This window comes from Larus michahellis, chromosome 3, assembly GCF_964199755.1.
Source record: "Larus michahellis chromosome 3, bLarMic1.1, whole genome shotgun sequence".
NCBI lineage: Eukaryota > Metazoa > Chordata > Aves > Charadriiformes > Laridae > Larus > Larus michahellis.
The window spans coordinates 71,572,282-71,600,070 of NC_133898.1; the positions used below are offsets into that span (position 1 = coordinate 71,572,282).

The window sequence follows — 27,789 nt, forward strand, 5'->3', positions numbered from 1 at the left end:
AACTTGCCTGTGAAAACTGACAGACAGTGTAAGAACCCACTGGACCCAAATTCCATTTCCTAAAGATGGTGTAACTTCCATTATCAATAAGGCTGCCCTCTGCTTTTTTCAGAGCAAATACTTGAAACTCTGTAGAAATTCTCCATCCCTGGCCCACAGGCTGAACCTACCTTTCTAGGAAGTGGTTTTATTCTTTCAGAAGTGATTTGGGACACAAGGCAGGTGGCTAGGGGGTGGGAATCAGGCTGGATCACTGCCTCTGGCGGTGGCAGCAGCACTTTCCCAGATTTGTTGCTTTAGTACATGGGGGTATGCTTCGGCCTGTATCATGTTATGGTAATGGGAAAGATGATGGAGACGCTGGATTTACTGCCCATACATAGCAGGTCTCATTGCATGAGAAGGGAGAGACCACGGTGTGTGGACCTGACCTAACACTGAGAGAAACTCAGTGCTGTGTCATCACCATTTCAGTAGGTTTGGGGACCCGCTTGTTAAGTTATTTTTCAAGAAACAGAAAACTCAAAGTAGTTTTGCATCAGTCTCTCAAAACTAATGCTGTGACATTCAGGCCAGAAATTACTTCCTCGGGATCATAAAAATGCATTTCTGGGAAAGATGCTATCTAGAAAAAAAGAAATCAAATGACAAAAAGTGATTGATCACTGTGCTATCCTAGCAACATAGTAAGCATAGTTCTTCAGGAAAAAAATTCTACATAAACATTTCTAGCTTATAGATATCATATGTTTTGCAAGGTGTTGACGTCATTTGGAATACAGTTTTTCTTTAAATGAGAATATGAAAATAAAAAGTTTCCCATTTCTTCTGCCTGTTCTCTACAGCACATGCTTTCCAAGAATAACGGGGATTTATGTAAAGTGCAAGAAAGAATGTTTTTGTGCCTGCTGCTTTGTGAATGTACCTTCGTTATCACTAAAATTAAAAAAACAAAGCTAATAGGAAGGTTGCTTAATTAAAAAAAAAACAAACAACTTTTATTAAAAAATACACCTAGTTATTATTTCATTGAAGAGTTGTGGTTAAAAATAATGACATGATTTAGCCTAGGGGTTTTTTTACTTGAAAATCTGAGGGTGTTATCGATCCATGTAACTCCACCAGAAGTTTCTGCTGGTAGTAATTCGGGTGTCTGGCCTGCTAATGAAGCCATGCAGAGCAGCCCTGATAGTGGTGAAGAGGGAATTTGCTGTAGCAGGAGGCTGGTGGTGGCCAGTGGGCACCTCTTGCTGCCTGCCAAGGGGGCACTTGTGCGTGAGTGTGCGCAAAGGAGTCAAGGCCGCTGTCAGAGCCACCAGACCTTACCTCTCCCTAGACGTGGGGACGGTGGCAAATCACACAACATGCCCACAGCATCTTTATGTCCAACAGATGAGAGTGGCAGTCACTGCTCTGGTGTAAGCCAGGTACAGTGAGAGTTGGATGCGGCCAGTTAGCACTTTTTTTTTTTTTTTAATTAACTAAGGAAAATATACCCAGGTACAATGTACCTTTAGTGCTGTTTACTAACTTTGTGGCTGTTTTTGTCCGATTTTTTTTGGTGGCATTTATCAGTCACATAAATACGGTGGTATTTTAATTTCTGTAACTGAAGGAAGCACAACTGTGTTGCATAATTTTTCTTACTCAAGAGCTGGCACAGGAAGGTATGTAACAAAGGCACTGCCCTGGTTAAACATTGTGAGAACCATTTGTGCTAAAATGATGTCATCAGCTTTTGACGTTTACAAATTTCTTTTGACTACTCCTAGATCCACACTTCAGTGAATGCTTCTAGGCATATCTTTTAAAGAAACAGAATTCATGATATGTGTTTTAAGTACTTGTATAGAATTTCTACTAATTTATCTAAGCCACGTGAAGGATTGCAAACTGCTGAGTTTGTTAGGAGAATACCAGGATTTGCAAAATTGAAGCTTCCCTAAAGCTTAAAAGTGCTTAGGTCTTCTCTGGTAAAGTTGTAAAGAGGAGTATTTGTGAGAAAGTTAGTACTGTATCACTAATGTTACCTTAATTGTTTTGATTCAGAGACACTTTAACAAGGGTAATAATTGAGATTTATTTTTGAAGACAGTAGTTGTGGAAAAAAAACGCTTCAGTCTCTATAAAGATACAGTTTTAGACAATCGTGTCTTTCTTCTTTAATCGTGTCCGTAATAGGTAGGAGCCATGTTAAGATATTTTTTTTCTACATCTATAACAACTGTAATACATTTGTAAACTGTGTTTGTGTGTCTACTTGTTACATATGTGCGTGCACAAATGCGTGCATACACACACATGCATACATAAAGGCTCTAGTATATCAGAACTATCTACCAGTAATTTTTAATTGGCATCTTCATTCATGCAGTTTGCTTTGTGTTTGACAGCTGATTGCCCAGATAGAAGAAGCAACTCTGGAAACAGAAGGACTTCTCAGAATACCAGGAGTTGCAACAAGAGTAAAGGTAAATTGTTGCACAAATCCTCAATATCCCCAAAAACCTACCTCCGCTTACTGATTTTATTGTGTTGTGGAAATATATTTTAATACCAGGGTGTTCTGAAAATTTTCAAAAACAGAAAGCAAAATCTCTTCACAAAGAAAACTGAGTTATATTAGCCAAGAAGGTGATGGTTTCATCCAGGGTAGTTTTGGGGAGAAGGCTGGAGTTTGAGTTTGAAGGGAAGTCAAGGCTACGTTTCAAATTCAATTGTGCCAAAATCTTGTTAATTCTTGGCATGAGCTTTCCAGCCTTTTGCTTTTTCCCTGAACCAGTTGAATCATCTGAGCAGTTTATACGTAGTCTTTGTACCCCAGGAGGAAGCTTTTCTCTGGCATTGTGAGCCTATTTTAATAGCTAGACTTAACCTGTGTTACAGGGCAAGGTAGCCAGCATGCACTGAAGAACCTCTCACATTTATTTTTATGAACGGCAATATAACTACTCAGCTCGCTAAGCACAATCTTGTTAGGCACGTTCGTACACACCGACACTTTGCAGAGCAAGTGCCAATTGCATGCGGACTCTTTCCCAGTATTTGCCGTAATGCAGGAAACTAAATACACAGTATGATTCACGCCAAAAGTCAATGTGTTAAAAAGATGGTCTGAACTGGCCTTAAATTCTAAACAGAAAGGACCATTTAAGTGGATTCAGCTGTCCGAAGACGTCTGCCAGCCTCTGTTGTGTAGAACTCGGTCCAGCAGCTGGTTCATTAGAAACAACTGAAAGAAGGGAATATTATGGAAATTGGCTTTGTTTATTTACCAGTAACTAAGATGATTTTTTTTTTTTTTACAATTTTCCTCCATTCTTTATTTTCCACTTTTCATGAGTTCTGCATACTGGAATAATTTTGGAGTGATTTTTTTTATTTGTTTATTCTTTGATTTTATCAGTTTAATACAATTTCGCAGGCAGGGAATCATTCACTATTTGACTTTCATTAATCTTTTACCTCTTTATTTGCAGGAGCTGCTTCTTTGAATTAAGTAATTGTTTTGTTAGCAAAGATGTTAAGTTCCTTTACTTATTCAAATAGAAAATTTTATAGAAAAACAAAGAATTTAGCATACTACATGACTGATGGTTTCTCTTAATTTTCTTAAACTTTTTTCTCCTACAGAAAAAGAAAATATTTTCCTAATTATGTAGTTTCATAGTAAGACACAGATAATCTCAAGAAAAATATTTTGCTATCTTATTCTGTAGATTTTTGGAGTTATTATTAAAAAAATGCATTGCATATGCCCCATTTACTTTAAAATCTAAGCATTGGTGCATTAGGATGCATAGCTGACATTTTATCTAGATGTTTAATACTGCATTTGCCACAGTGATTTGTTAAGAATGTGGATGGTGGACCTGATGAGACTCAGGGGGAGAACTTTCATCTTTATTTCTAAAGCTTGCTTTTGTTGATGAGCAGGAAATCATACCCACATGACTTTAGACATACAAGTTAGGATCTTTGCACCTTTGAACCCCTTAAGTAATCAGTGGAGACAGAAGATCTCTCTGGAGTACAGTTGAGAACATCCAACTTTTATATCAATCTAAGTGTCCACATTTTCTTTGGAAATAGATCCATTTTCCATTCGGACAAAGTTAAATATAATAAGAACGGTATCTAAAAAATCTATCTAGTAACCTCTATCCAATGTGTCCTTCTTGACCAGATAAATAATTAAGGCCGTATTTTTCCTTGGCACTTCCCCTTATTTCGTCTCACATACTTTACGAAATAAGCCAGTGTATCTGTCCTTTTCTGTCTGGAAGAACTGAAGCAAGAGGAAGGGAGGTATTTGTGAGGTGTGCCTCAGGGCCACTGGACCTATACTGAGGCCGCTTCCCACTCTGCCAGACTGGGAAATAAATGAAGTGGGTGCAAGGCTGGGACTGATGCTTAATAGGAGACGAAGGAGGACTCAGTCTTTGCAGCATGTTCCCATTCGTACACCTCTGGAAGCCCAATAATAACGCTGCCGTGGGAGCAGGTTAGGAATATGGTAATGTCCGCTGCCAGCAGTATCCTGCCCTTTCCCAACCACAGAGTTATGAGGTATCACTGAGACTTTTAGTGCTGTTTTCTCTGCTGCGTAACTTCCGTGTTTCGCAGTACAGTCCCCTTCCATAGGGGGCATGTTTGACATCCAGCGCTAGGCAATGCTGTATGTGCCCAGCGGCATGGGGTTCCCTGTAGATGGCAAAACATCCAACTAATCAGTCACACAAATCTTTTCCCTGTGTTTTAAAAAGAGAACCAGCCTCACCTTAGTGTATGTTTAGATAGGAAACTGTGTGTCAACATGCATAATTGCTGTATTTGTTTATGAAAATGGCCATGCATTACAGCAACACCCGTTGGTAGTAGTTTGAGAATTGCTATGTATATCAGCCATGTCTTAATATTTTGGGGGAGGGGAAGTCATAACTCTTACATGAATTAGTATGATATCTGGTTCTTATAGTATATTCCATATGGTCCTGAAGCAGGTCCATAGGATTTCTTCCTGTATGATTTGGCCGTCTGCTGCCTATTACTATGTGTTTGCTTGCGGTGCTTCTGATCCCCAATTTATCTTTTTGTAGCAAAAAATCACTGGCAGCTGGAGTTAGGTGATACTTCAGATGTCCCTTTTTTTCTCCCTTTCAAAGTATGGAAAGTATTGCTGTGTGTATAATGCATGACTTCCAGCAGCCAAGTGTTATTGGTGCTGTCTGTATCTACTGCCTTTCAGAGTCTTTGCCAGGAACTGGAAGCAAAATTTTATGAAGGGACTTTCAACTGGGAAAATGTAAAGCAACATGATGCAGCAAGTCTTTTAAAACTCTTCATCCGTGAACTGCCTCAGCCACTCCTCACTGTAGAATATCTCAAAGCTTTCCAAGATGTGCAGAGTGAGTAGTGTCCTTTCTGTCTCGGCTGCAAAGAATTGATACTAGTGCAGAGAAGTGCCTCTTTGCCTCTTTGCCATATGTGAAACGGAAAAACAAATTGAATAATAACAATATGACTTCTTCTGAGAAAAGACTGGGCATATTTTTGCTAATGTACAAATAACATTTTTCATGTAACATCTATTTTAATAGTTTATACATAAAATGAAAGCACACTGCCACTTTCTGATAAGATGTTTCTGATAGTCATTAGGAGGTATAGATGGGTTATAAGGAAATTGTGTATGATAGTATCAGTTTATAAACAATATTTTCTTCAAAAGAAAACAACAGCAAAGGTACAGTGGTTCTGCACAAAATCTAACAAATGGTAATTTTTACTGTTTAGGGTATTGTATCCATTTAAAACAGGAAAAGTTAGAGCAGAATAGTCAGAACTGCTGATCATCCCTGGTCCCTTGAGATCAGCAAGTTCCTGTGAAAATGTCCTCCTTGCCAGCTGGTCACCAAGACAGCAAATATACCAGCTGTAACTGAAAGAGAGTGGCTTGGTAATAATGAATCAGGAGTGAGAACTCACATACATTAACTCCACAGCCAACACAGGAGTACAAGTTTCAGAAAAATGTATTCCCCTTATCTGCAGGCAGAGTGGTGGCTCATTCCTAAGGGAATGAGGGGGATTCCCATGGACAGGCAGACAAACAAATATTCTTAACAACTGTGGGCTGTGTCAGTCTCTGGGTTGTGAGCTGCCTTTCAAGGCCATTAAGTTGGTGGGAGCAGGGGGCTGGTGCTTAGGCCTGCTACAGAGTGGTGTTGCTTTTGCAGTACTGAGTGGCAAGTTAAAGCTGGCCAGAGCGCTTTCAAATGATGCTGGCAGCAAACAGCTCCTCAAGGTTGTTCCATTTACTGGGTAGTGATTGGAGCCAGGAGGGTTTCTGCTTGCTGCTCCTGAGCTGTCTGAAGGCTTTTGTGGTTTTACTAACCCCAGAAAATACTCAGGTGCCAGAATCCAAAACACTTTCTACATTGAACCAAAGGACTTGATGCAAAACAGACATAGCACTTCATAGTCTTCCATTGTTTAAATTGTCTGCCTGTCCTGTTGGTTGCATGTAGTAAGATTAAATGTTAGAGGAAAAGGGGCTGTCTTTGTGACAGTAATTAGTGCTTTTCATGTTACCATGACTAAGTAGTGTGGTTAGAATTAAATATTTAAACAACCTTATTTAAACAAATTTATTAATTTGAGTAGTTCAAACAACTAAAATGCAGTTGTTATTTAGGTGAACAGACAGAAACCCTTGATTTAAGTAATGAATTTTAATTGTTTTGCAATTTTATTTTTGTTTATTTTCCTAGGACAAGGTTGATTCTCATCCCTTTTTGAGCATTGTGGCATGGTGTTTTGGAACTAAATTTAAGCCTTACTTTGAATGTTTGTCTTCCTAGAGCGGGTAGATACAGTGTTATCACTACTTGCATGTTTTAAATGGCTATATAATTTGTCGCTTGGTTATTAGACCCTTAGTTTTTATTATGGTAGTCAGAAAGGGTTTTTTTTTACTTCAGCGATGAACTGGTTTTTTTGGGGTTTGTTTTTTTTTTTTGGCGTCTTCCAAACTGATTTGGATGAAACGTATTGGAAATAGCAGTTTAGTTGGAATCCCAGCAGGATGCACAAGAACAGCCCTGTTGAATTTTGAAATAGTGTGCTAAAACCATGTTAAGTTCACTTGTTTTATGTATGGCCTGATTCGTTAGGAATCTGCTGAGAAGACTTGCCAGAGCATGTCCTCTAAGGCACGACAGGATGAAGTTTATCACAAGTGACAAACATGAGAGGGTTGGGGCTTTCTGCTGCTCAACGCTGCCAGAACGTAGGAGCTCTTCTAGGAGGTGGAGGAGTGCAGGGGTGCATTCGACCTGCATCTTGGGTGAATGAGCAATTTCAAATTCACCACTGAGCAATTGGGTAAAAGGCAGAACCAACGTCACTGTTCTTTAATGATAGCTTGCCACGTTTGGTATGGCACTCACTGCTGTACGTACGTGTGAAGCTGCTCTGCTCTTGGCTTTATCCTGGCTGGTTTGCCATTGCAGCTGCTGCTGCTTATGTCACTGGAGACCTGCCTTGTTCAGCAACACGTGGAATTCCTTCTGCGTGGGTGACTTGGGAGATCATGCAACTGTTAAGGCAATCAGAGAAACTGTGAAAGCAGTTTTGAAGGTACCCTTTCATATGTTGGGGCACAGGCTCAAAAAGGGAGGAACCGTTAGCTGACTGTTTTTTCGTGTAACATTGCAAAATAAAGAATCACAAGGCATCTAGAAAATACTGCCAGAAGACTGCTGAGTCATACAGCAACTGAATCCTAAAAGAACATTTGGAAATGAGTATCAGAAAGCGAGGATCTGCAGGTCCTTTGTCATACGATGACAATTAGCCAAGTGTACGTGTTCAGTATTTTGCAAGAAGTTTCCACTTTAAAATCATGCTTTCTGAAGAGAACAAATGACAATTTTAAAATACTGAGGTTCATGTGCTTCACTGGCAGATCTTCCAACGAAGAAACAGCAACTGCAGGCCTTGAATCTTTTGGTTCTCCTTCTACCTGAAGCAAACAGAGACACTCTGAAGGTTAGAATTGCTAATGCTTTTTTCCTGCACAAATATTTTGTCTGTTTCTGTGAATCCACTGTAACGAATGCTGTTGTCTTTTAATATACTTTTTTTCAGTTCAAAGTTAATGCTGAAACTAGTGATTCTTTCTTTTTTTTGTATTTCACAGAACTTCAGGAAAAAAACCAAACAACTAACAACTTAGGACCCTAATTCCTCCCAAATGACTTTTAAGAATGTGACTTGAAATTTTTCCAGGAGATTACAATAATAATCTCCCAGTGAGCGACCTTTTCTCTTACAAGTTTTGTTCCTTTTTTTGCAGCAGCAGTCCAATCTTCCAATGCAAAAAATAAACAGTGTTAGGATACTATGAATGAGAGTTCGCTTTTATGGAATGAGTTTAGCTCTTCATTTTTATTCTCCACTTTTCTCTGTGCTGTTTGTTTCTACTCTCAATAAACTCTAAATTTACACTTCCTATTGGTATTTGCAGCACGTTACATGGAGTCTTCCAATTTGGGCTTATCCTTTTGTAGCAAAGCTATTAATCTTTTTCAGAATATGCTTACTATTAAAATTGCTACAATGAAAAATGAATTTACAGGATTTGTGTAGGATGCAGAACATCTTCTATTACAGGCAAAAAATACTATTAGGTCTTATTGTTTAAACATGACTTTCTTTTTGAGTTTATTTACTGGGTGGAAGCAGTCAGGAGGGCTCCTGAGTTGAGTTAAAAATACCTGGAACTGAATTAATTGAAGATGGTCAGTTTCTACCAGGCTACCTGTCATTCACAATGCAGTGGTTTACTCATTAATCGCTTACCTTACAGAGCTAGCCACTCCATGTTTCCGTAACTATGACAGCTGGCACTATTGTGTTCACTTTCAATTTAAGAAAAGCCAACAGTAATGTTTTCAAAAGCATCTGTGGGGTGCTACTTATGCACCTACATAACGAGGGTTTTGAAAAATATCTTACTGTGCAGGGCTTGGAAGTCACTTGACTGCTTTTGAAAAGGTTATCCACAAAAATAATGAGAATGATTTACTTCATTACTTAAAGGAAACAAAACTTGCGTTACCGTCATGCAAACAAACCTATCCACACTTCCTATTATTGATTGCTTTTAATGTGGTTTTATTAGGAATGAAGAGCTTTTTGCAAAAATATGTAACATCGTGTTTCACTTGTAACTTTTTCATGTGCAGAGTTGAGCTTAAGTTCTGCTGTTATTTCAGGTACTGCTTGAATTCCTCCAAAGGGTAATTGATCATCGAGACAAAAATAAAATGACGTTAAAGAATGTTGCGATGGTGATGGCCCCAAACCTTTTCACGTTTCATGGGTTTGGCTCAAAGACTATTGAACAAAGCGAGTTTGTTATGGCAGCTGGAACAGCAAATGTCATGCGCTTTATGATTCAGTACCAAAAACTTCTCTGGACGGTAAGTGGATTCTTAAGGAGGGGGGAAAAAAATCATACATTTTGCAAACAAAGCATATGAACAAAGGAATAATATGAACTTACTTTCATGATTTAGAAACAGATCAGGCCCCATCCAGCTGGGTTCTTGCTCATAGGTAATTCTTATGGGAGCAAAGCAGAATCATTACATCTTATGGTAGAGTTAAGCTCTGATGGTCAGAGTTTTAATATTCTACGTACCGTATGTGAACTCAAAAATAAGTCCTTGGAGGATCTTTGTATTTGGCTTATCAGTATGCATTGTTATGAGGAATTTATTCCTTTCTGCTTAGAGATATTAGTAAGAAACATAGTGGTTTAGTCCATTTCACTTTTGGGCCAACCTTCATATTATATAAAATATGTTTTGATAAAACATGAATTTTGTGATGGTCTCAAGCAAAGCTCTAAATTAGACAGACTGGAGAAGTTTGGGCTTTGTTGTCCATCAGCAACTATAAAACAATTTTGACCTTTGCTGCATGTGAGGAAAAGTTATTATCACCATTGTACAGACCAAGTGTTGAGTGAATTTTTTTGGCTGAGGAAAGTAAAAACACTACACGATTCCACCTTTCTTCCCCTGAGAGCTTACTGAATGGAATATTACATCACAAATGGAGTGTTTTTTAAATTGTTTCATAGCTTTAGGTTATTTGAATCTTTAATTATTACTGGAAATAAATACTATTTTTTTTTTAGTCTTACCTGACAATCTGTCAATTTACTAAGTTTTGATAAGTTAGTTACTTAAGGAAATTATGTAGATATTCATACTTACTATCTATATTAATCTAGATTCCTAAGTTTATTGTTAACCAAGTAAGAAAACAAAACACTGAAAGACAGAAGAAGGAGAAAAAGGACAAAGCTATGAAGAAACTTCTGAAAAAGATGGCATATGATCGTGAAAAGCATGAGAAACAGGAGAAGACCCCTCATGATGTAAGGAAACACATATTTGAAGTACTTTATTAATAAGACTATAATCTCTAGTGAAAAAATGTATATAAAAGAGGGGATATCTACATTTATTTAACTGAAAATTTCAATAGATAGCAAGTTAATATGGGTTTCATAGTTTATGGGTTACCACCATGACACATTTAGAGAGTTGAGCCGTTTATTTGTTTGTTTTCCCAGATTTTTCAAAATATTTCTATTCTGAAAAATGATGTCCCACAGTTTTTTTTTCAATTTGAGCATCTGAAACAAAAGTACATTAGGTCTGTATCTGTAGAGGGAGCAAGTGTTGTGACAACACTCAGTATTACTGAACGCACGTTTAGATGCATTGCTGCCTACGGGATGTTACAGAAGACCGTGTGTTTACTTAAAATAAGTATCTAGATTTTACTATTTGATATTTAATAGTGTTTGCAAACAAAGCTAGTATTTAATCCTTCTTCCTCATACAGGAGTTTCCAAACCGCTGAACTCTTTGCCTCAATGAATCTTAAACTATTCCTTGTAAAGTGGAGCATGCTCGAGCATGCACAACCTGCACACTCCAAGAAACCCCAAGGGATGAAACAAATATAAAAAACTGATAAACTGCTTCTTGTGCAGCTCTTGTCCAAGTGTCTACTCCCAATTTAGCCCTGTGTGTATAATCTACAGTTCAGTATCTCTCCATTAGGTAATTGACTTCTGCCAGATGCATTAGTGAGGTCAAGGCATGAGTTTCAGTGTAACACTCTTCACACATTCTTTACAGGGGAAAAAAAATAAAAATCCTGGGGCATTATAGTGTTAATTTTCCCTGTACTTTAGAAATATTTTAACTGAGCTGTTCCCACTGACATGGAAACTTTTCAAAAATATATCTTGTGTACCTTGAATTGCTTTTTATTTACAATTTCAATGAAGTTAGTAATTACGATTTTTTGAAGCTCATTAACCTATACATATGGTATCTTAATTATAATGCATTTGAAATACATGATTCCAAAGTTATTTTAAATATGTAAACGGGTAACACCAAATATGTGTATCCTGATAGCATAATTGGGTACACATCAGATTTAGGTGGTATGAAAATACCACCTTGTGGGCTGAAGTCATATTGAAGATTCCGGTGAGTTAGAGACATCTTGTGGTAGCTTGTAAAAATGCATTAGTCTGAACGGTGTGTTTTTCTTATCAAATATGTGTATGGCAAACTGTTACAGAAAAGGGTTGTCATATGCTAATAAAGGCATTTTTTAAGCTATTAAGCCAAAAAATAGGATATGGCAAATGAATATGCTATAATATCCCTTCAAGTCTACCTGGTTTGATCTTGAAAGTATGCCTTTTTTTTTTTTTTTTTTTTTTTGGAATGTGCAAATAGCTGGATCCTTTGGGCAACTGCATCTGGTATCTGCTGGAGGCTTATATTTCAGTGTTCCTACCTCATTTTGTATGCAGTATTTGACACATCTCTTAATGTCCAAAATTAATTAGTTCCCCAGGCATCACTTTGCCTTACTTTGATATCTATCTATATGAAGGAATCTGTACACAGAATGAGGACTTACATACGATTTTAAAATAAAGCTAACTAAACACTGACATTTGTTTTACGCTGTCTAATAAGAAAAGAATTCTTTGAATATAAGTCAGCTGAGTTATGATAAGATGACACTTAATGCTGCCATCCCCTGTTCAACATAGAAATAACAGCAAATACACTGAAATAGGCAAATGCTGTTGCACCTTCATGTATTGGATTTTTTTTGTAATTCAGTGCTGTTGGTCTTTTAGGGTAAAACATGCCTTTTTAATCTGCTGGGGAGTTAGGGCTGAAGTCTCATATAATACATTCTTACTCAAATGTAAATGTAAAGTTACTATTCAAGAATTTTCTTTAAGCCCTAGAATTCTGTGGGGATTTTCTTCAAAATTAAACAGTACAACTTTTCACAAATCCTTCGTGCTTATTTGAAGCATTCAGGTGCCTGAGAACATATTGCTTTTAAGATCATATTCCCAAATTGATAAGACTTCATTGTGAATAACAATTTTATACATTTTTCAGTTTAAAAAGTGTCTCATTCTTTAAGGAAAATGTGTTGGCTTTTTTTTTCACCTCCAAATTTCAATTTATACTGCCTTAATTTGAAATTGAGGTAATTTTCCTGTGCAGTTCCTGAGTGGCTTTCCACTATGAGATGGCCAGTTGAGGCACCCAGACTTGTGGTGAATCCCCATTCCAGTGAAGCCTGTATGAAACTTTTGAGAGTTAATTATCTTGCATGCAGCTGAATAAAAACTAAGTAAAAGTTACAATTTGCTGTGGCACCCCACACAATTGCCGTAGATAGACAGAGCTTGAGTCTCTTCCATATTCTTCGGAAATATCTCAATATCTGCAATCTTAATGGCAGTGAGCTCATTTTGATAAAAGTGCATCTTATCTCTGATGAGGCCTCTCTATCAATCACATTTCCCCTTTTCAGACAGAGGTTAAATAGCATTTACTGCAAACTTTGGACAAGATCTCTGTACAGTGCTGAGAGTGGTTAATATTATAGGGCTCATGACGGTTAATTGAGAGGGGTTAATATTAGAGGGCTCGTGAAGGTTAATTGGTTTTCAGGATACCTATGCATGCCTATGGCCCCAAGTCTGTGTTAGGGATTAAGTCTTTATGTTGCTGTTGAGGTGCATAACGCTTTAGCCAGGGAAAGAAAGATGCCCTTAGGACTGGAAATTTACCTACTAGTATAGCCAAATTTGTACCATCTGTCATTGTATTCCTCTATATGTTGCAATTGTTCCAAAAAAAAAAAGGAGCAGTCATGTTAGCAGCACAACGCAATGCTACCGGGTATCTAATACAGGTTAGAATAACCATTGTATCCCATGGCAGTTCTGTTTGCATAACCTGTTTGAATTTTCACAGTATAATGTTACAGGCTCTTGCTGAATTCGTTATCCACTGCAATGCCAGATTATTTACTAAAAAAAATTGCTACCGGCTAAATAATTTATCTTTATATAATTTTACAACTGTTTGTCCCAAACTAGGTGCAACACCTTGCAGTTCCAAGAGAACAACTACATCCCGGTTCTTTCAGACTTTGTCTCCCATGTAGCAAGATCCTTTTGAAGGCCTGTTTTGTTCTTCATAATGTTCGTGCCCCATTCCTGCTTGGTATCATTTGCACATTTAATAAGTATATATTATATACCGTTATCTAAGTCATTAGTGAAAATACTGCATAGTCACTTCATTCCTCTCTTCATCTAGCCTGATGAATATTTGTAAGTGTGTCATGCAAAATGGAACAGGAGAATCTGGAAAAGACCCACCCCAGATCCTATAGCGTAGCACCTGTGGTTCTTTTGTGCTATATAGACTCAAGTCCCTCTGAAAAGAAAGGATTTGAAAGAAGATGAGTACCTCACAGATGTCTGCTGTGCCTGCTACAGACTAAATGTTGCAGGCCACTGTGTTTTCCATCAACTAAGGACATGTTTCTCTTCAGGTTTTTAAAGTGTGTAAGTACCTAACTCAGCCAGGGGCTTCATCACTGTAAACCTCATCCTGAGAGTGCCTGTGAGGCAGGAGAAGGGACTTGCAAGCTGAATAGCACGTTGTCAGTCACCCTATAGGTACTTGGCTTGTATGTTGTAATGTGGATCCCTAACTTGGATGTTTTGATCTGTGCTGTGCAGAGAACAGGTCCTTCTGTGACTGTGCTCCTAGCTGTTTTATGGCCACATCTTATTTCCCAACAACTTGCACAGTGAATGGGCTAGGGGATGCTCAGTATCTGTTCTCTCTGTAGTCAGGCACCATGAACATGTTGTGCGGCTGAGCACGAGTTCTTCTGTAGATGCAGGTCGTGAAAGTGGCAAAATGCATTCGTTAGCGGAGGTAATACTGATTCTGTCTGAATAAACAAAGTAATTATTCTGTTTGATCTGTGACCGTAATGTCACAGCTCTGTGGACATTTCTTGTTCTTTCTCTCATATGCTCATAGAAAGAGGGTTTTTAAATCATTTATCATATACTCGCTGTATAGGAAAAAACCCTGTTATGCAGCTGAAGGTTGGAAAAACTTCATTAACATCAACTGAGACAAAGTGATGCAGAATTGTATACAAAAATGAGAACCAATTTAAATTGACTGTGCTGAATCTGATGAAAGACCAGTTAGGGACATCTGTAAATAACCGTGTCATCTTTAAAAGTTTCCTTTCTTTTTGCCAGGATCCCAACAGTTTGAAAAGACACAAAAGATTTTTGAGCAGCAGTTAACTTCCTAGCAGATGGCTGCAGCCATTGTTTCCGTAGGCGGAGACCTTTAAGAACAGATTTGACAAATTTAGGGATAAATGTAGGGATTTGCTCTTTGAGATCCACTGCAACCTTACTAAGCTTTGATTCCATGATTACTACAAGGCAACTTTTCAATTTAGTGATTCTTAATGCTTTAGAAATTAGATATTATGCCTAGTATTTTTAAATCAATAAATAATAAGACTGGATATAGAAGGATTGCTTGGTTAAAATTACTTCCTGTAGCTCAGCACTTTTATAGTAAGCTTTCTCAGGAAGCTTTGCTTCTGATTCTGCTCACATTTATACTTGTTCTATATTCATTTAACTCTGATGGTTTCGGAGAAGCTATTCTAGATTCACAGGTGCCCAGATTTATTCATTGATTATGGAAGAAGAAATGTTCAGCCTTACAATTGCAGTAAATACGGGGGGGAAGAAGAGAATGAACTGTCATAATCAACCTTGACTACTGAGACTCTTATATTTCTTGTCCTATCAAAATGAGTACATTTGGGTAAATGGTAATGTAATACGAATAGAAAAATTACCACAAGATCTCCAGGAACAGAAATTAGGACCTTATTCACAAATAAATTATGCCTTTTGTAACTTCAGATGTCATGTACTGCAAGTTGAACAGAAGAACTGTCCTTAGGAGCCCTCCTTTTCTGTAACTAATATGATTGATATTCATCATCAAGGATTTTTGGGTTGAAATAAAATACAAATCCATTATGTAGTCAGACCTGCAGGTTGACTAGCTGAATATATTCCAGAGAATAAAAAATACGGAGAAAAAGCTGTAGTGGTGAATATCTGTTATAAAAGGAAATGATATTTGAAAAGAGGAGTCAGTTAAAGTAGACTGACCCATGAATACTTTGTGATTTCTTTTTTTGGCATGAAATTCAGATGAAATGAAACTGGAAAGGTTTCTTCTGGAAGTTTTTAGGGGGGTGCAGGGGGGGTTGCCTGGCTTTCATGCCTGCAGCAAGTCTTTTCCATATCCACCTCATAGGCTTCTTGTCAAACCAAAGTGTGTTCTTAATGTAGCAGTAATTGTTATTGTTATTCTTAACATCTTTGGAAAATAATTAAACACTACTGTTCTTTTGTTCTAAAGTTCTCCCTGCTGTTAAAAAGAGATTTGAAGGTCTGATGTAATTTGCTGAATTAGTGTGTAGTTACCATATTTCTGCAGTGAAGTGTAGTAGATAGTACAGCGCTATGTACTTAACTACTAAGTTACTTATTCCACACTGTATTTTGAGAAGCTCATCAAAGCCAGCCGCTAGCAGCTTTGTTCCAACACTGTTATTTCTTTGCAGGCTGATGTTCCTCAGGGAGTGATACGGGTGCAAGCACCTCATCTTTCCAAAGTTTCCATGGCAATACAGCTGACAGAAGAACTGAAAGCCGGTGATGTAGTAGCCAGGTTTCTCAGCCAGAAAAGGTACAAACATATTTCTGTTTTGTTATCATTTTGGGAGAAGTGGCTTTTCATATATTATATCAAGAACAAAAGTTTTAAAATACTTTAAGTCCAAGTGAGTTCATGAACTTTTGGGCTGAATTTAGCCTACTGGAATATGTGTACCTGATGTCATTAAAGCTCACAAAGCCTTCAGGAATGCATGAGTGCCGTTAGTAAAAAATTAACTGCTATTTAATCTGATGGGTGAAGAATACTTTTTTAACTTTCTGGGGAGAAGATAGAATGGAACTCCAATAAGATAAGTCTAAGAAACAAAGGAATGAGGAAAAGAGAAAGAAAATATTTGGAAAAAAAAGAAAAAGCATTTATATGTAGCAACAGTATAGGTATTGTGATATAAATATGTGCAAATATCCTGGATGTGCAGTGATTTTAAAGGCAAGCTACGTTTGAGTCATACAAATCCATTTAGAAGGGGAGAAGTTTTAATCAAGCTTTTACATTATGTTTTATACATATGAGCAAAGTAAGAAATCAGAATAGACCTATCAAAAACCCCCATGTATTTAACACACAAGTGCATCATATATAACTATTCATGCTAAAGCAATAATGTGGTACACTAGTTGAGAGTAAGAAGCTGCTTTTTCCTAAATGCTGTTTTTGGAGGTTTACACTTTTGACAAAAAGTTATTTTCTGGCTGTGCTTTAGCATATATTATTATAATTAAGCAGTGAGAATAATAGAATCCCTTTGTAATATGGGGATTTTATTCATAGAATCATAGAATCATTTAGGTTGGAAAAGACCCTTGGGATCATTGAGTCCAACCATCAACTCCACTCTACGAAGTTCTCCCCTACAACATATCCCTTAACACCACATCTAAACGAGTCTTAAACACATTCAGGGATGGTGACTCCATCACCTCCCTGGGCAGCCTATTCCAGTGTCTGACCACTCTTTCTGTGAAGAATTTTTTCCTAATGTCCAGTCTAAACCTACCTTGCTGCAGCTTGAATCCATTCCCTCTTGTTCTATCACTAATTACCTGTGAGAAGAGACCAGCACCAACCTCTCTACAGTGTCCTTTCAAGTAGTTGTAGAGAGCGATGAGGTCTCCCCTCAGCCTCCTCTTCCTCAAACTAAACAGTCCCAGCTCCTTCAGTCGCTCCTCATAGGACTTATTCTCCAGGCCCTTCACCACCTTCGTTGCCCTCCTCTGCACTCGCTCCAGCACCCCAGTATCTCTCTCATATTGAGGTGCCCAGAACTGGACACAATACTCAAGGTGTGGCCTCACCAGTGCTGAGTACAGAGGGACAATCACCTCCCTACTTCTGCTGGTCACACTATTTCTAATACAAGCCAGGATGGCATTGGCTTTCTTGGCCACCTGGGCACACTGCTGGCTCATGCTCAGCCGCTTGTCAATTAGGACCCCCAGGTCCTTTTCTGCCAGGCAGCTCTCCAGCCACACTTCCCCAAGCCTGTAGCGATGCATGGGGTTGTTGTGGCCCAAGTGCAGGACCAGGCACTTGGCCTTGTTGAAGCACGTTCCATTAGCATTGGCCCATCGATCCAATCTATCCAAGTCTCTCTGTAGAGCCTCCCTATCCTCGTGTAGATCAACACTCCCGCTTAGCTTCGTGTCATCTGCAAACTTGCTGATGATACACTCTATGTCCTTATCAAGGTCATCAATAAAGATGTTAAACAGAAATGGTCCCAACACTGAGCCCTGAGGGACACCACTTGTGACTGGCCACCAGCTGGATTTAACTCCATTGACCACCACTCTTTGGGACCGTCCATCCAGCCAGTGCTTGATCCAGCAGATCGTATGCTCATCCAGGCCATGAGCCACCAGTTTTTCCATGAGAATTCTATGGGGGACAGTGTCAAATGCTTTTCGAAAGTCTAGGTAGACAATGTCCACAGCCTTTCCCTCATCCAATAATCGGGTCATCTTGTCATAGAAGGAGATCAGGTTCGTCAGGCAGGACCTGCCTTTCATAAACCCATGCTGACTAGGCCTGATCCCCTGCTTGTCCATTATATGAGTTGTAATGGCACTCAAGATGATCTGCTCCATGACCTTCCCTGCTACCGAGGTCAGACTGACAGGCCTATAGTTTCCTGGATCCTCCTTTCTGCCTTTTTTGTAGATGGGCGCTACATTTGCTACCTTCCAGTCCATTGAGACCTCCCCAGTTAGCCATGGCTTCAGGTAGATAATGGAAAGTGGCTTGGCGAGCACGTCTGCCAACTCTTTCAGCACTCTTGGATGTAACCCATCCGGTCCCATAGACTTGTGCGCATCCAAGTGGTGTAGCAGGTCACTGATCACTTCCTCTTTAATTGTGCTGACCTCGTCCAGCTTCCCCTCCCTGTCCCCTAGCTCACGAGGCTGGGTGCCCAGGGAACAGCTCATTCCACTGCTAAAGACTGAGGCAAAGTAGGCATTGAGCACCTCAGCCTTTTCCTCATCCTTTGGGACTATGTTTCCTTCCTGCATCCAATAAGGGAGGGAGATTTTCCCTAATCCTCCTTTTGTTGTTAATGAATTTATAGAAACATTTTTTGTTATCCTTAACAGCTGTAGCTAGGTTGAGCTCTAGCTGCGCTTTGGCTCTCCTAATTTTCTCCCTGCATGGCTTCGCTATATCCTTATAGTCTTCATGAGAGACCTGCCCCCTCTTCCAGCGGTCACAGACACTCCTTTTGTTCTTGAGGTCCAGCCAAAGGTCCCTATTTAGCCAGGCTGGTCTCCTTCCCCACCTACTTGTTTTTCGGCACACGGGGACAGCCTCCTCCTGTGCCTTTAAGACTTCTCTCTTGAAGTATGCCCAGCCTTCCTGGGCTCCTATATCCTTCAGGGCAGCCTCCCAAGAGATTTTGTCCATCAGTTTCTTGAACAGGTCAAAGTTTGCCCTCCGGAAGTCTAAGGTGGTGGTTTTACTAACCCCTCTCCTTGTTTCTCCAAGAATTAGAAATTCGATCATCTCATGATCACTGTGCCCTAGAGGGCCATCAACCTTTACTTCCCCTACTAGCTCCTCCCTGTTCACAAGAAGCAGGTCCAGGAGGGCACCTTCCCTTGTCAGCTCACTTACCAGCTGTGTGAGGAAGTTATCTTCCACACATTCCAGGAACCTCCTGGATTGATCCCTCTCTGCTGTGTTGTATTCCCAGCAGATATCTGGGAGGTTAAAGTCCCCCACAAGAACAACGGCAAGTGACCGCAAGATTTCCCCCAGCTGCTTATAGAAAGCTTACAGAAATTCTTCCCCTGTCTTTTCTTTTACTTCTTTTAGTTGCAGCAAAATCAAAACCAGCAAGAATGTGGTTTCTCCCACCCAACCATAAGGCTTTTTCAGAAATATGAAGTGTGTGAGGGGAATACTTATTTTTGCAGCAGCAGTGAAAGAAAAATCAGAGGGTAAATATCAGGCTACTTGCTAATAACAATGGAATTTTTTTCTAAACTCCACAGTTTCTTCACATCTATCTTATTTTACCTTTTCTATAGTGTATTACTCACTCGCAGGACTATTAATTTGCACTAGCATGCAAGGGTATTCTTGTTCATTTACTGTATCAATAAATGAGTATAAACACGAAGGTTTATGACAGGTACACTGCTGATCTTAATTAGCATAATTTCTCCTGGGGACATCTGTATGGCCAGTGTACAAGCTCTTTCATTGTTGTTCATTGTGTTTTGTTCTTGACAGCGGAAATGTCCAAACGCTCAAGAAAGAAGAGGTCTTTCTTTATGAAATAGGAGGAAATATTGGTAAGAATGGCTTCTGAAGAACTTCTTTTGCTAGAATAGGATTCCTTGGCATGTTGTCCATGGGCTTCACTGTGGTTGCTTTTTTATTCATATCGTTAGTTCTCCCTGACACTAAGGCAGACAGTTAACCTTGCGGAGAAGGAAGCAGAGATGTTGGTGTGATCATCATATCATTATCTCTCCCAGAGGAAGACAGCAGCTGTAACAGGTGTTCCTGATATGTGTGTACAGTGAAGAAACACAGAACGGGTGGATAGGAAGGTGCTTGAAGTTCATGTCATTCACCTTTTTGTACTGAGGCATAATAAGTGAATTTGAAGTCCTTCATGCTCTGCATTTGAGCATTGCTTGCAGGTTCCTTTGGGGAAAAAAACGCTCAACCAGAAAGATGACTTAGTGATAAAACTTTCCAACGGTTAGTCTTGCCTGCTCTGTGTCTTCCAGATCCTCTTGATTAAAGTAAATAGCAGATCAGCAAGGTTAACCCCAAAGGATAATTTTGAACACAGTTCTGAAATTTTCTTTGAGGAATGCAAAGGTATTTTTGCATTGGAAATCAGTTTCTAATCACAGTATTTTTCATATGCTCAGCAAAAAACCCCAGAGAACTAGAAAATAGTATCGGATTGGACTTACATTTCCTTCTTCCTTATTAACTTTGACCTGTTAAACTTTATTTGAAATTATGAAATTCCATGAATACCCAGTACTTTTGTACTCTGCAAGTTGAAATCCAGTATGTAAATTACTATTTCTAGCATTTTTCCTTTTTACATAATCACTATTTTAAATCAGTATTTTTGTGTGTGTGTCGAAACCAAAAGACTTAAAGTAAATTAAAAATAACACTTTCCTATGTTCCCTACAACAGATGTTTTAGTGTTTTTACTAAGTCTGTTGGCAATAAGGAAGTTACTGAGATAAATGGGTGCCAGATCAATGTATTATATATTCTCTTGCATATCCAATATGCACATACATTCGCTATGCCTGTTAGAGCAGGTTGGGATCCCAGATGTAAGACTTTTTTAAAGGAGAGGAGTATCTTGTTTATTGTACAGAGGTGAAAAAAGTAGAATTGTAGAAAAAAGTTTTTGTAACAGAATTCCAGTGAAACTGGAACAACCTACTATTAATTTAAACTTGTGATAGAAATTGTATGTCTCTTAGAGAAAATACATGGCTAGTTGCCGATTTGTTTTATTTTGTTTTGTTATGAAATAGGATAGAAAGGTTAGATGTTTCCTCTGTCTGAATGGTTTACTTCCAGACAATTTCAACTTTAATCAGACCTTACAAATACTAGTCCTTATTAATACTCTCAGCTGAGATAAGAGAAACTCCCTGACTTTAACCTGCTGTACAGGTTTAAGTACACCAGCTGTCTCGATCTTTGCATTCCCTCATTCTGCCCAGTGTGACTGACGCACATAGAGGGAGATCAAAAGGGATGAGAATCAACAGGCTTGTGATACACTTATATGCTTACGCTCATAATTGTAACATTCACAATCCTGCCATCCTGTCCCCTAGCAGATGGAGCTGCTGAAGTCTCCAGACAATTTTTGAGTACTCAGTTCCCTAAAGGGCTTCAGGGCACTGAATGGGACTTCTGCCATTGCTTCGTGACCGGGACTGGATGCGGACGTGGCAAACCACTGCCTGAACATGCTGCACTGTGTGTGGGAGAGGGCCTAGTTCAGCAGCATGGGCGGTACAGGTCATGTAGGTTGGGATAAAAATCCTCGAGGGAGGACAGGCTGCCACCTGGCAGGGAGAGTGGATGGAGAGGGAGCAGATGGAGACCGAGACTGGTTGAGCAGGGAGTCTTGCCACCTTGCCCGCTCTGTGCAGGGAGTCCAAAGAGCTGGCAGACAAACCCAGCTGCAGCATCGCACCCCTACTCACCTCCTGCTTCAGGAGAGCTTGTGCTGGAAACATCTGGCTGGCACACGAGCCATCTATCCCAGCCATTTGCACGGTGGAGTAGGAGAGGGGCTGTGATGTTGAACTGCAAATGCATAAGATAATGCTTTGCCTGTGGGGGAACGGGAAGAGTATGCAGATCTTGATGGATCAGCATATGGTATTTTCATCATAGCTAATTGTCGTGGTTTAGCCTCAGATGGCAACAAAGAACCACGTGCCGCTCGCACGTCCCTTCCTAATACAGGAAGGATCGTAAGAAAAGGCAAGACTCTTGGGTTGGGACAAAGGCAGTTTAACAGGACAGTAAAGGGAACAGGCAAACAACAACAACAACACGGATAGGATAGGGGAATATACAAACGCGATTACGGAACCGCCGCTCCCCGCCGCTCGCCGACCGGCCGGACCCGGGACGCCCCAGCCCGCTTTTAAGCAGCAACTTCCTGCCCCCTCCCCCGGCAGCTCAGGGTGGGCGTGGCTCACATGGCATGGAATACCAGGAAAAGTTAACCCTATCCCCACCGGAACCAGGACATTATCCACCCCTTATTCCATACCATCTATGCCATGCCCAGCAGGTTCCAATGAATTGCCAACACTTTCCCCTGTTATATATATATATATACACACATATAATGCCCTTAGTTTATGGGTCATCCCTCCAAAGTGTCCGTTGAGTTCTTTTAATCCACGGCTTTGGGCTCCATTTGTTAGAACAGTCTCTCAGGGCAGGTGAGATGCTGGGTGGTGCTGGTCTGTTGCATGCTGTATTTTTCAGAGCTTGTGACTGGTGCACCTGGTGTGGCTCATGCACGCAGTCCGTGGGCTGAAGATGTAGATCTTGAGGAAACTGCTGGGCGCCAGCTGCTGAGATCAGTTCTTATCCCATCATCCCTGTGCCTTACTTGTAGTACAACTGATATCAATTATAGCAATGAGGACATACAGTGACAGTGTTACTTATCAATTAACAGCACACAATCTGATTCATTGGCTATTCTCGCCCAAAATCAGATCCCCATGAGGTACACATCGGACTTCCCCATCCTGCCGCATCACCCACCAAGTGCACCCAGGTCCTTGGGCAAAAGCAATCCCACGGATGGGTTTGCCTTTGCCTGAGGCAGGACTAACCCAGACTGTCTTCCCTAGCATATTCTTCATATGCACTATGGGGACTTTATCCCCTTCTACAGTACGTGGAAGTTTTGATTGGGCAGGGCCAGCCCGATTGTTAGATCCCCTGGTGTTAACTAGCCAGGTAGCTTTTGCTAAATGCGTATCCCAGTGTTTGAAAGTCCCACCACCCATTGCTCTCAGTGTAGTTTTTAACAGTCCATTGTATCGTTCTATCTTCCCAGAGGCTGGTGCGTGATAGGGGATGTGATACACCCACTCGATACCATGCTCTTTGGCCCAGGTGTCTATGAGGCTGTTTCGGAAATGAGTCCCGTTGTCCGACTCAATTCTCTCTGGGGTACCATGTCGCCACAGGACTTGCTTTTCAAGGCCCAGGATAGTGTTCCGGGCAGTGGCATGGGGCACAGGGTATGTTTCCAGCCATCCAGTGGTTGCTTCCACCATTGTGAGCACATAGCGCTTGCCTTGACGGGTTTGTGGCAGTGTGATATAATCAATCTGCCAGGCCTCCCCATATTTGTATTTCAGCCATCGCCCTCCATACCAAAGAGGCTTCAAACGCTTGGCTTGCTTGATCGCAGCGCATGTCTCACATTCATGGATGACCTGTGCAATAGTGTCCATGGTCAAGTCCACCCCTCGGTCACGAGCCCATCTATATGTCGCATCTCTCCCTTGATGGCCTGAGGAGTCATGGGCCCACCGAGCTATGAATAGTTCACCCTTACGTTGCCAGTCCAGATCCACCTGAGCCACTTCAATCCTAGCGGCCCGATCCACCTGCTGGTTGTTCTGATGTTCCTCCGTGGCCCGATTCTTCGGTACATGGGCATCTACATGGCGTACTTTCACAACCAGATTCTCTATCCGGGCAGCAATATCTTTCCACAGTTCAGCAGCCCAGATGGGTTTGCCTCTGCGCTGCCAGTTGCCCTGCTTCCACTGCTGTAACCACCCCCACAGAGCATTTGCCACCATCCATGAGTCAGTGTAGAGATAAAGTACTGGCCATTTTTCTCGCTCAGCAATGTCCAAAGCCAGCTGAATAGCCTTCACCTCTGCAAACTGGCTCGATTCACCCTGTCCCTCACTGGCTTCTGCAACCCGTCGTGTAGGACTCCACACAGCAGCCTTCCACTTTCGATGCTTTCCCACAATACGGCAGGACCCATCAGTGAACAGGGCATATTTCTTCTCATTTTCTGGCAGTTTATTATATGGTGGGGCCTCTTCTGCACGCGTCACCTCTTCCTCTGGTGACATTCCGAAATCCTTGCCTTCTGGCCAGTCCATGATCACTTCCAGAATTCCTGGGTGACTGGGGTTTCCCATTCGAGTTCGCTGCGTGATCAGTGCAATCCACTTACTCCATGTAGCATCGGTTGCATGATGTGTGGTGGGGACCCTTTCTTTGAACATCCAACCCAGCACCGGCAGTCGAGGTGCTAAGAGGAGCTGTGCTTCTGTACCAACTACTTCCGAAGCAGCTCGAACCCCTTCATATGCTGCCAATATCTCTTTTTCTGTTGGAGTGTAGCGGGCTTCGGATCCTCTGTATCCACGACTCCAAAACCCTAGGGGTCGACCTCGAGTCTCCCCTGGTGCTTTCTGCCAGAGGCTCCAGGTAGGGCCATTCTCCCCGGCTGCGGTATAGAGCACATTTTTAACATCTTGTCCTGCCCGGACTGGCCCCAGGGCCACTGCATGGACTATTTCCTGTTTGATTTGTTCAAAAGCTTGTCGTTGCTCAGGACCCCATTTAAAATCATTCTTCTTCCGGGTTACTTGATACAGAGGGCTTACAATTTGACTGTAATCTGGGATATGCATTCTCCAAAAACCCACAATACCTAAGAAATCCTGTGTTTCCTTTTTACTAGTTGGTGGAGACATAGCTGCTATTTTGTTGATCACATCCATTGGAATCTGACGGCGTCCATCTTGCCATTTTATTCCTAAAAACTGGATCTCCTGCGCAGGTCCCTTGACCTTACTTCGCTTTATAGCAAAACCAGCATTCAGAAGGATTTGGACTATTTTACTCCCTTTCTCAAAAACTTCTTCTGCTGTGTTTCCCCATACAATGATGTCATCAATGTACTGCAGATGTTCTGGAGCTTCACCCTGTTCCAGTGCAGTCTGGATCAGTCCATGGCAAATGGTGGGGCTGTGTTTCCACCCCTGGGGCAGTCGATTCCAGGTGTATTGGACGCCCCTCCAAGTGAAAGCAAACTGTGGCCTGCACTCTGCTGCCAAAGGGATTGAGAAGAATGCATTCGCTATATCAATCGTGGCATACCATTTGGCTGCCTTGGACTCCAGTTCGTACTGGAGTTCTAGCATGTCCGGCACGGCAGCACTCAGCGGTGGCGTGACTTCATTCAGACCACGATAGTCTACAGTTAGCCTCCACTCTCCATTAGATTTTCGCACCGGCCATATGGGACTGTTAAAGGGTGAGCGAGTCTTGCTGATCACTCCTTGAACCTCTAGTTGACGAATCAGCTCATGGATGGGAATCAGAGAGTCTCGGTTAGTGCGATACTGCCGCCGATGCACCATTGTGGTAGCAATCGGCACCTGTTGTTCTTTGACCCTCAACAACCCCACAACAGAAGAATCCTCCGAGAGACCAGGCAAGGCAGACAACTGTTTAACTTCCTCTGTCTCCAAAGCAGCTATGCCAAAGGCCCAGCGGTACCCTTTTGGGTCCTTAAAATACCCTCTCCTGAGGTAATCTATACCAAGGATGCATGGAGCCTCTGGGCCAGTCACAATGGGATGCTTTCGCCACTCATTCCCAGTTAGGCTCACTTCTGCCTCCAGTACAGTCAACTCTTGGGATCCCCCTGTCACCCCAGAAATACAAATGGGTTCTGCCCCTCTATAGCTTGATGGTATTAAAGTACACTGCGCACCCGTGTCCACTAGAGCCTTATACTCCTGTGGGTCTGATGTGCCAGGCCATCGAATCCACACCGTCCAATAAACCCGGTTGTCCCTTTCCTCCACCTGGCCGGAGGCAGGGCCCCCCTAATACTCGTCATAGTATCCATTACTCACTTCTTGCATAAATGACTTGGAAGTTCCTTCAAGAGGATCAGAAGCAAGATCAGGCCTTCTGCTTTGTCTGGGGAACGGCCCACTGGAAACTGGGGCGGCACTTTTCCTGGAGGGATCCCCTTTTGTGGTTGTCCTTCCTTGCAACTCCTGTACCCGTGTCCGCAGGATCGAAGTAGGTCGTCCATCCCACTTCCTCATGTCCTCTCCGTGGTCCCGCAGGTAGAACCACAGGGTGCCTCGTGGTGTGTACCCTCTGTACTCTCTCTCTTGAGTGGGGAAATGCCTGCTTCTAATAGCTGAGATGCTGGCCCGTGCAGGTGGGGAGTAGAACATATTCTCTTCAAGTTGCTGGACCTTCCGCGACAGTTTCTCCACAGCTGAGACAAGGGGGGAAGAGAGACTTTCTTCATATCGCCGGAGCCGGCCAGCTACCTCATCCACCGTTGGTCCCTCTTCACCTTTCCATTCCATTACTGCCAGGGAGTTGGCATATGACGATGGTGCGCTCCGTACAAACTTCCGCCACATGGGCCTTGTGCATCGCACCTCATCAGGGTCTGTGGGTAAGTCGGCATTGTCCAAGTCATAATAAATCATCTCCCGCACGGCTAATTCCCTCAGGTACTGGATACCTCTTTCCATGGTAGTCCACTTGCTTGGCTGACATACAACATCCTCACTGAAGGGGTACCTCTCCCTCACGCCTAACAGGAGTCGTTTCCAGAGGCTGAGGGCTTGGGTCTTTTTCCCAATCGCCTTGTCAATGCCGCCTTCCCTAGACAGGGATCCCAGCTGCCTGGCCTCCCTACCCTCTAATTCCAGGCTACTGGCCCCATTATCCCAGCACCGGAGCAGCCAGGTGACAATGTGCTCGCCTGAAAGTCGGCTGAAATCTTTTCGCATATCCCGCAGCTCACTCAAGGATAGGGATCGAGTAATTATCTCTGGTTCTGCCTCTTCCTCCTGCTCTCGTGATGGCCCTGGTTCATCATCATCTCTTACTAAGCGAACTGATTTCTTTGTGTACTTCTTCTTCTGTATGGGGGCAACTGATACCGGCACGGGTTGGTTCTCTGGTTCAGTGGCAGTGTCTGCCGCAGGGGCTGCAGCAGCCGCAGGGGCCGCCGCAGGGGCTGCAGCAGCCGCAGGGGCCGCCGCAGGGGCTGCAGCAGCCGCAGGGGCCGCCGCAGGGGCTGCCGGTCTGGTTTCCATCTCTTCCCCTTGAGGGTGCTGCATAATTCTGAGCAGTGCCTGGTAGATACTGGCCAGGGCCCAGCACAGCGCGGTGAGTTGTGCCTCTCTAGAATAGCCACAACATTTTCCCTTCAAATATTCTACCACTTTATCAGGGTCCTGTAATTGTTCAGGGGTGAAGTCCCAGACCATTGGAGGCGAGTAGTTCTCTAGGTACCTGCCCATGCTCTCCCACATGCCATGCCACCCCTGACTATCCAGCCTCGGAGGAGATCTCTGGGTGGTAGTCTTAAATAGTCGCTTAACCCTAAACAAGACCTGGAACGTATTCAGGAGACATAGCACTAGGAACACACTAGTTTGAGTATCCCAAGGATATTCATGATTCTCAAAAGCTGTCATACCTGACCCGAAGGAGAAAAGGGAGGCAAAAGGGCTGGGGAAAC

General features: G+C 41.8%; 1 protein-coding gene across 7 annotated transcripts in view; it reads left to right on the forward strand.

Moving 5' to 3' along the window:
- Positions 1-27,789, forward strand: part of ARHGAP18 (Rho GTPase activating protein 18) — a 104,062-nt gene that overhangs the window by 72,751 nt on the left and 3,522 nt on the right. For all 7 annotated transcript variants that reach the window (XM_074580751.1, XM_074580746.1, XM_074580752.1 and 4 more), the window contains 7 exons: positions 2,394-2,471; positions 5,249-5,408; positions 7,970-8,052; positions 9,282-9,488; positions 10,307-10,453; positions 16,111-16,235; positions 19,956-20,017. In XM_074580751.1, the coding sequence (XP_074436852.1) occupies positions 2,394-2,471; positions 5,249-5,408; positions 7,970-8,052; positions 9,282-9,488; positions 10,307-10,453; positions 16,111-16,235; positions 19,956-20,017 (862 nt within the window). The remainder of the gene's footprint in view (positions 1-2,393; positions 2,472-5,248; positions 5,409-7,969; positions 8,053-9,281; positions 9,489-10,306; positions 10,454-16,110; positions 16,236-19,955; positions 20,018-27,789) is intronic.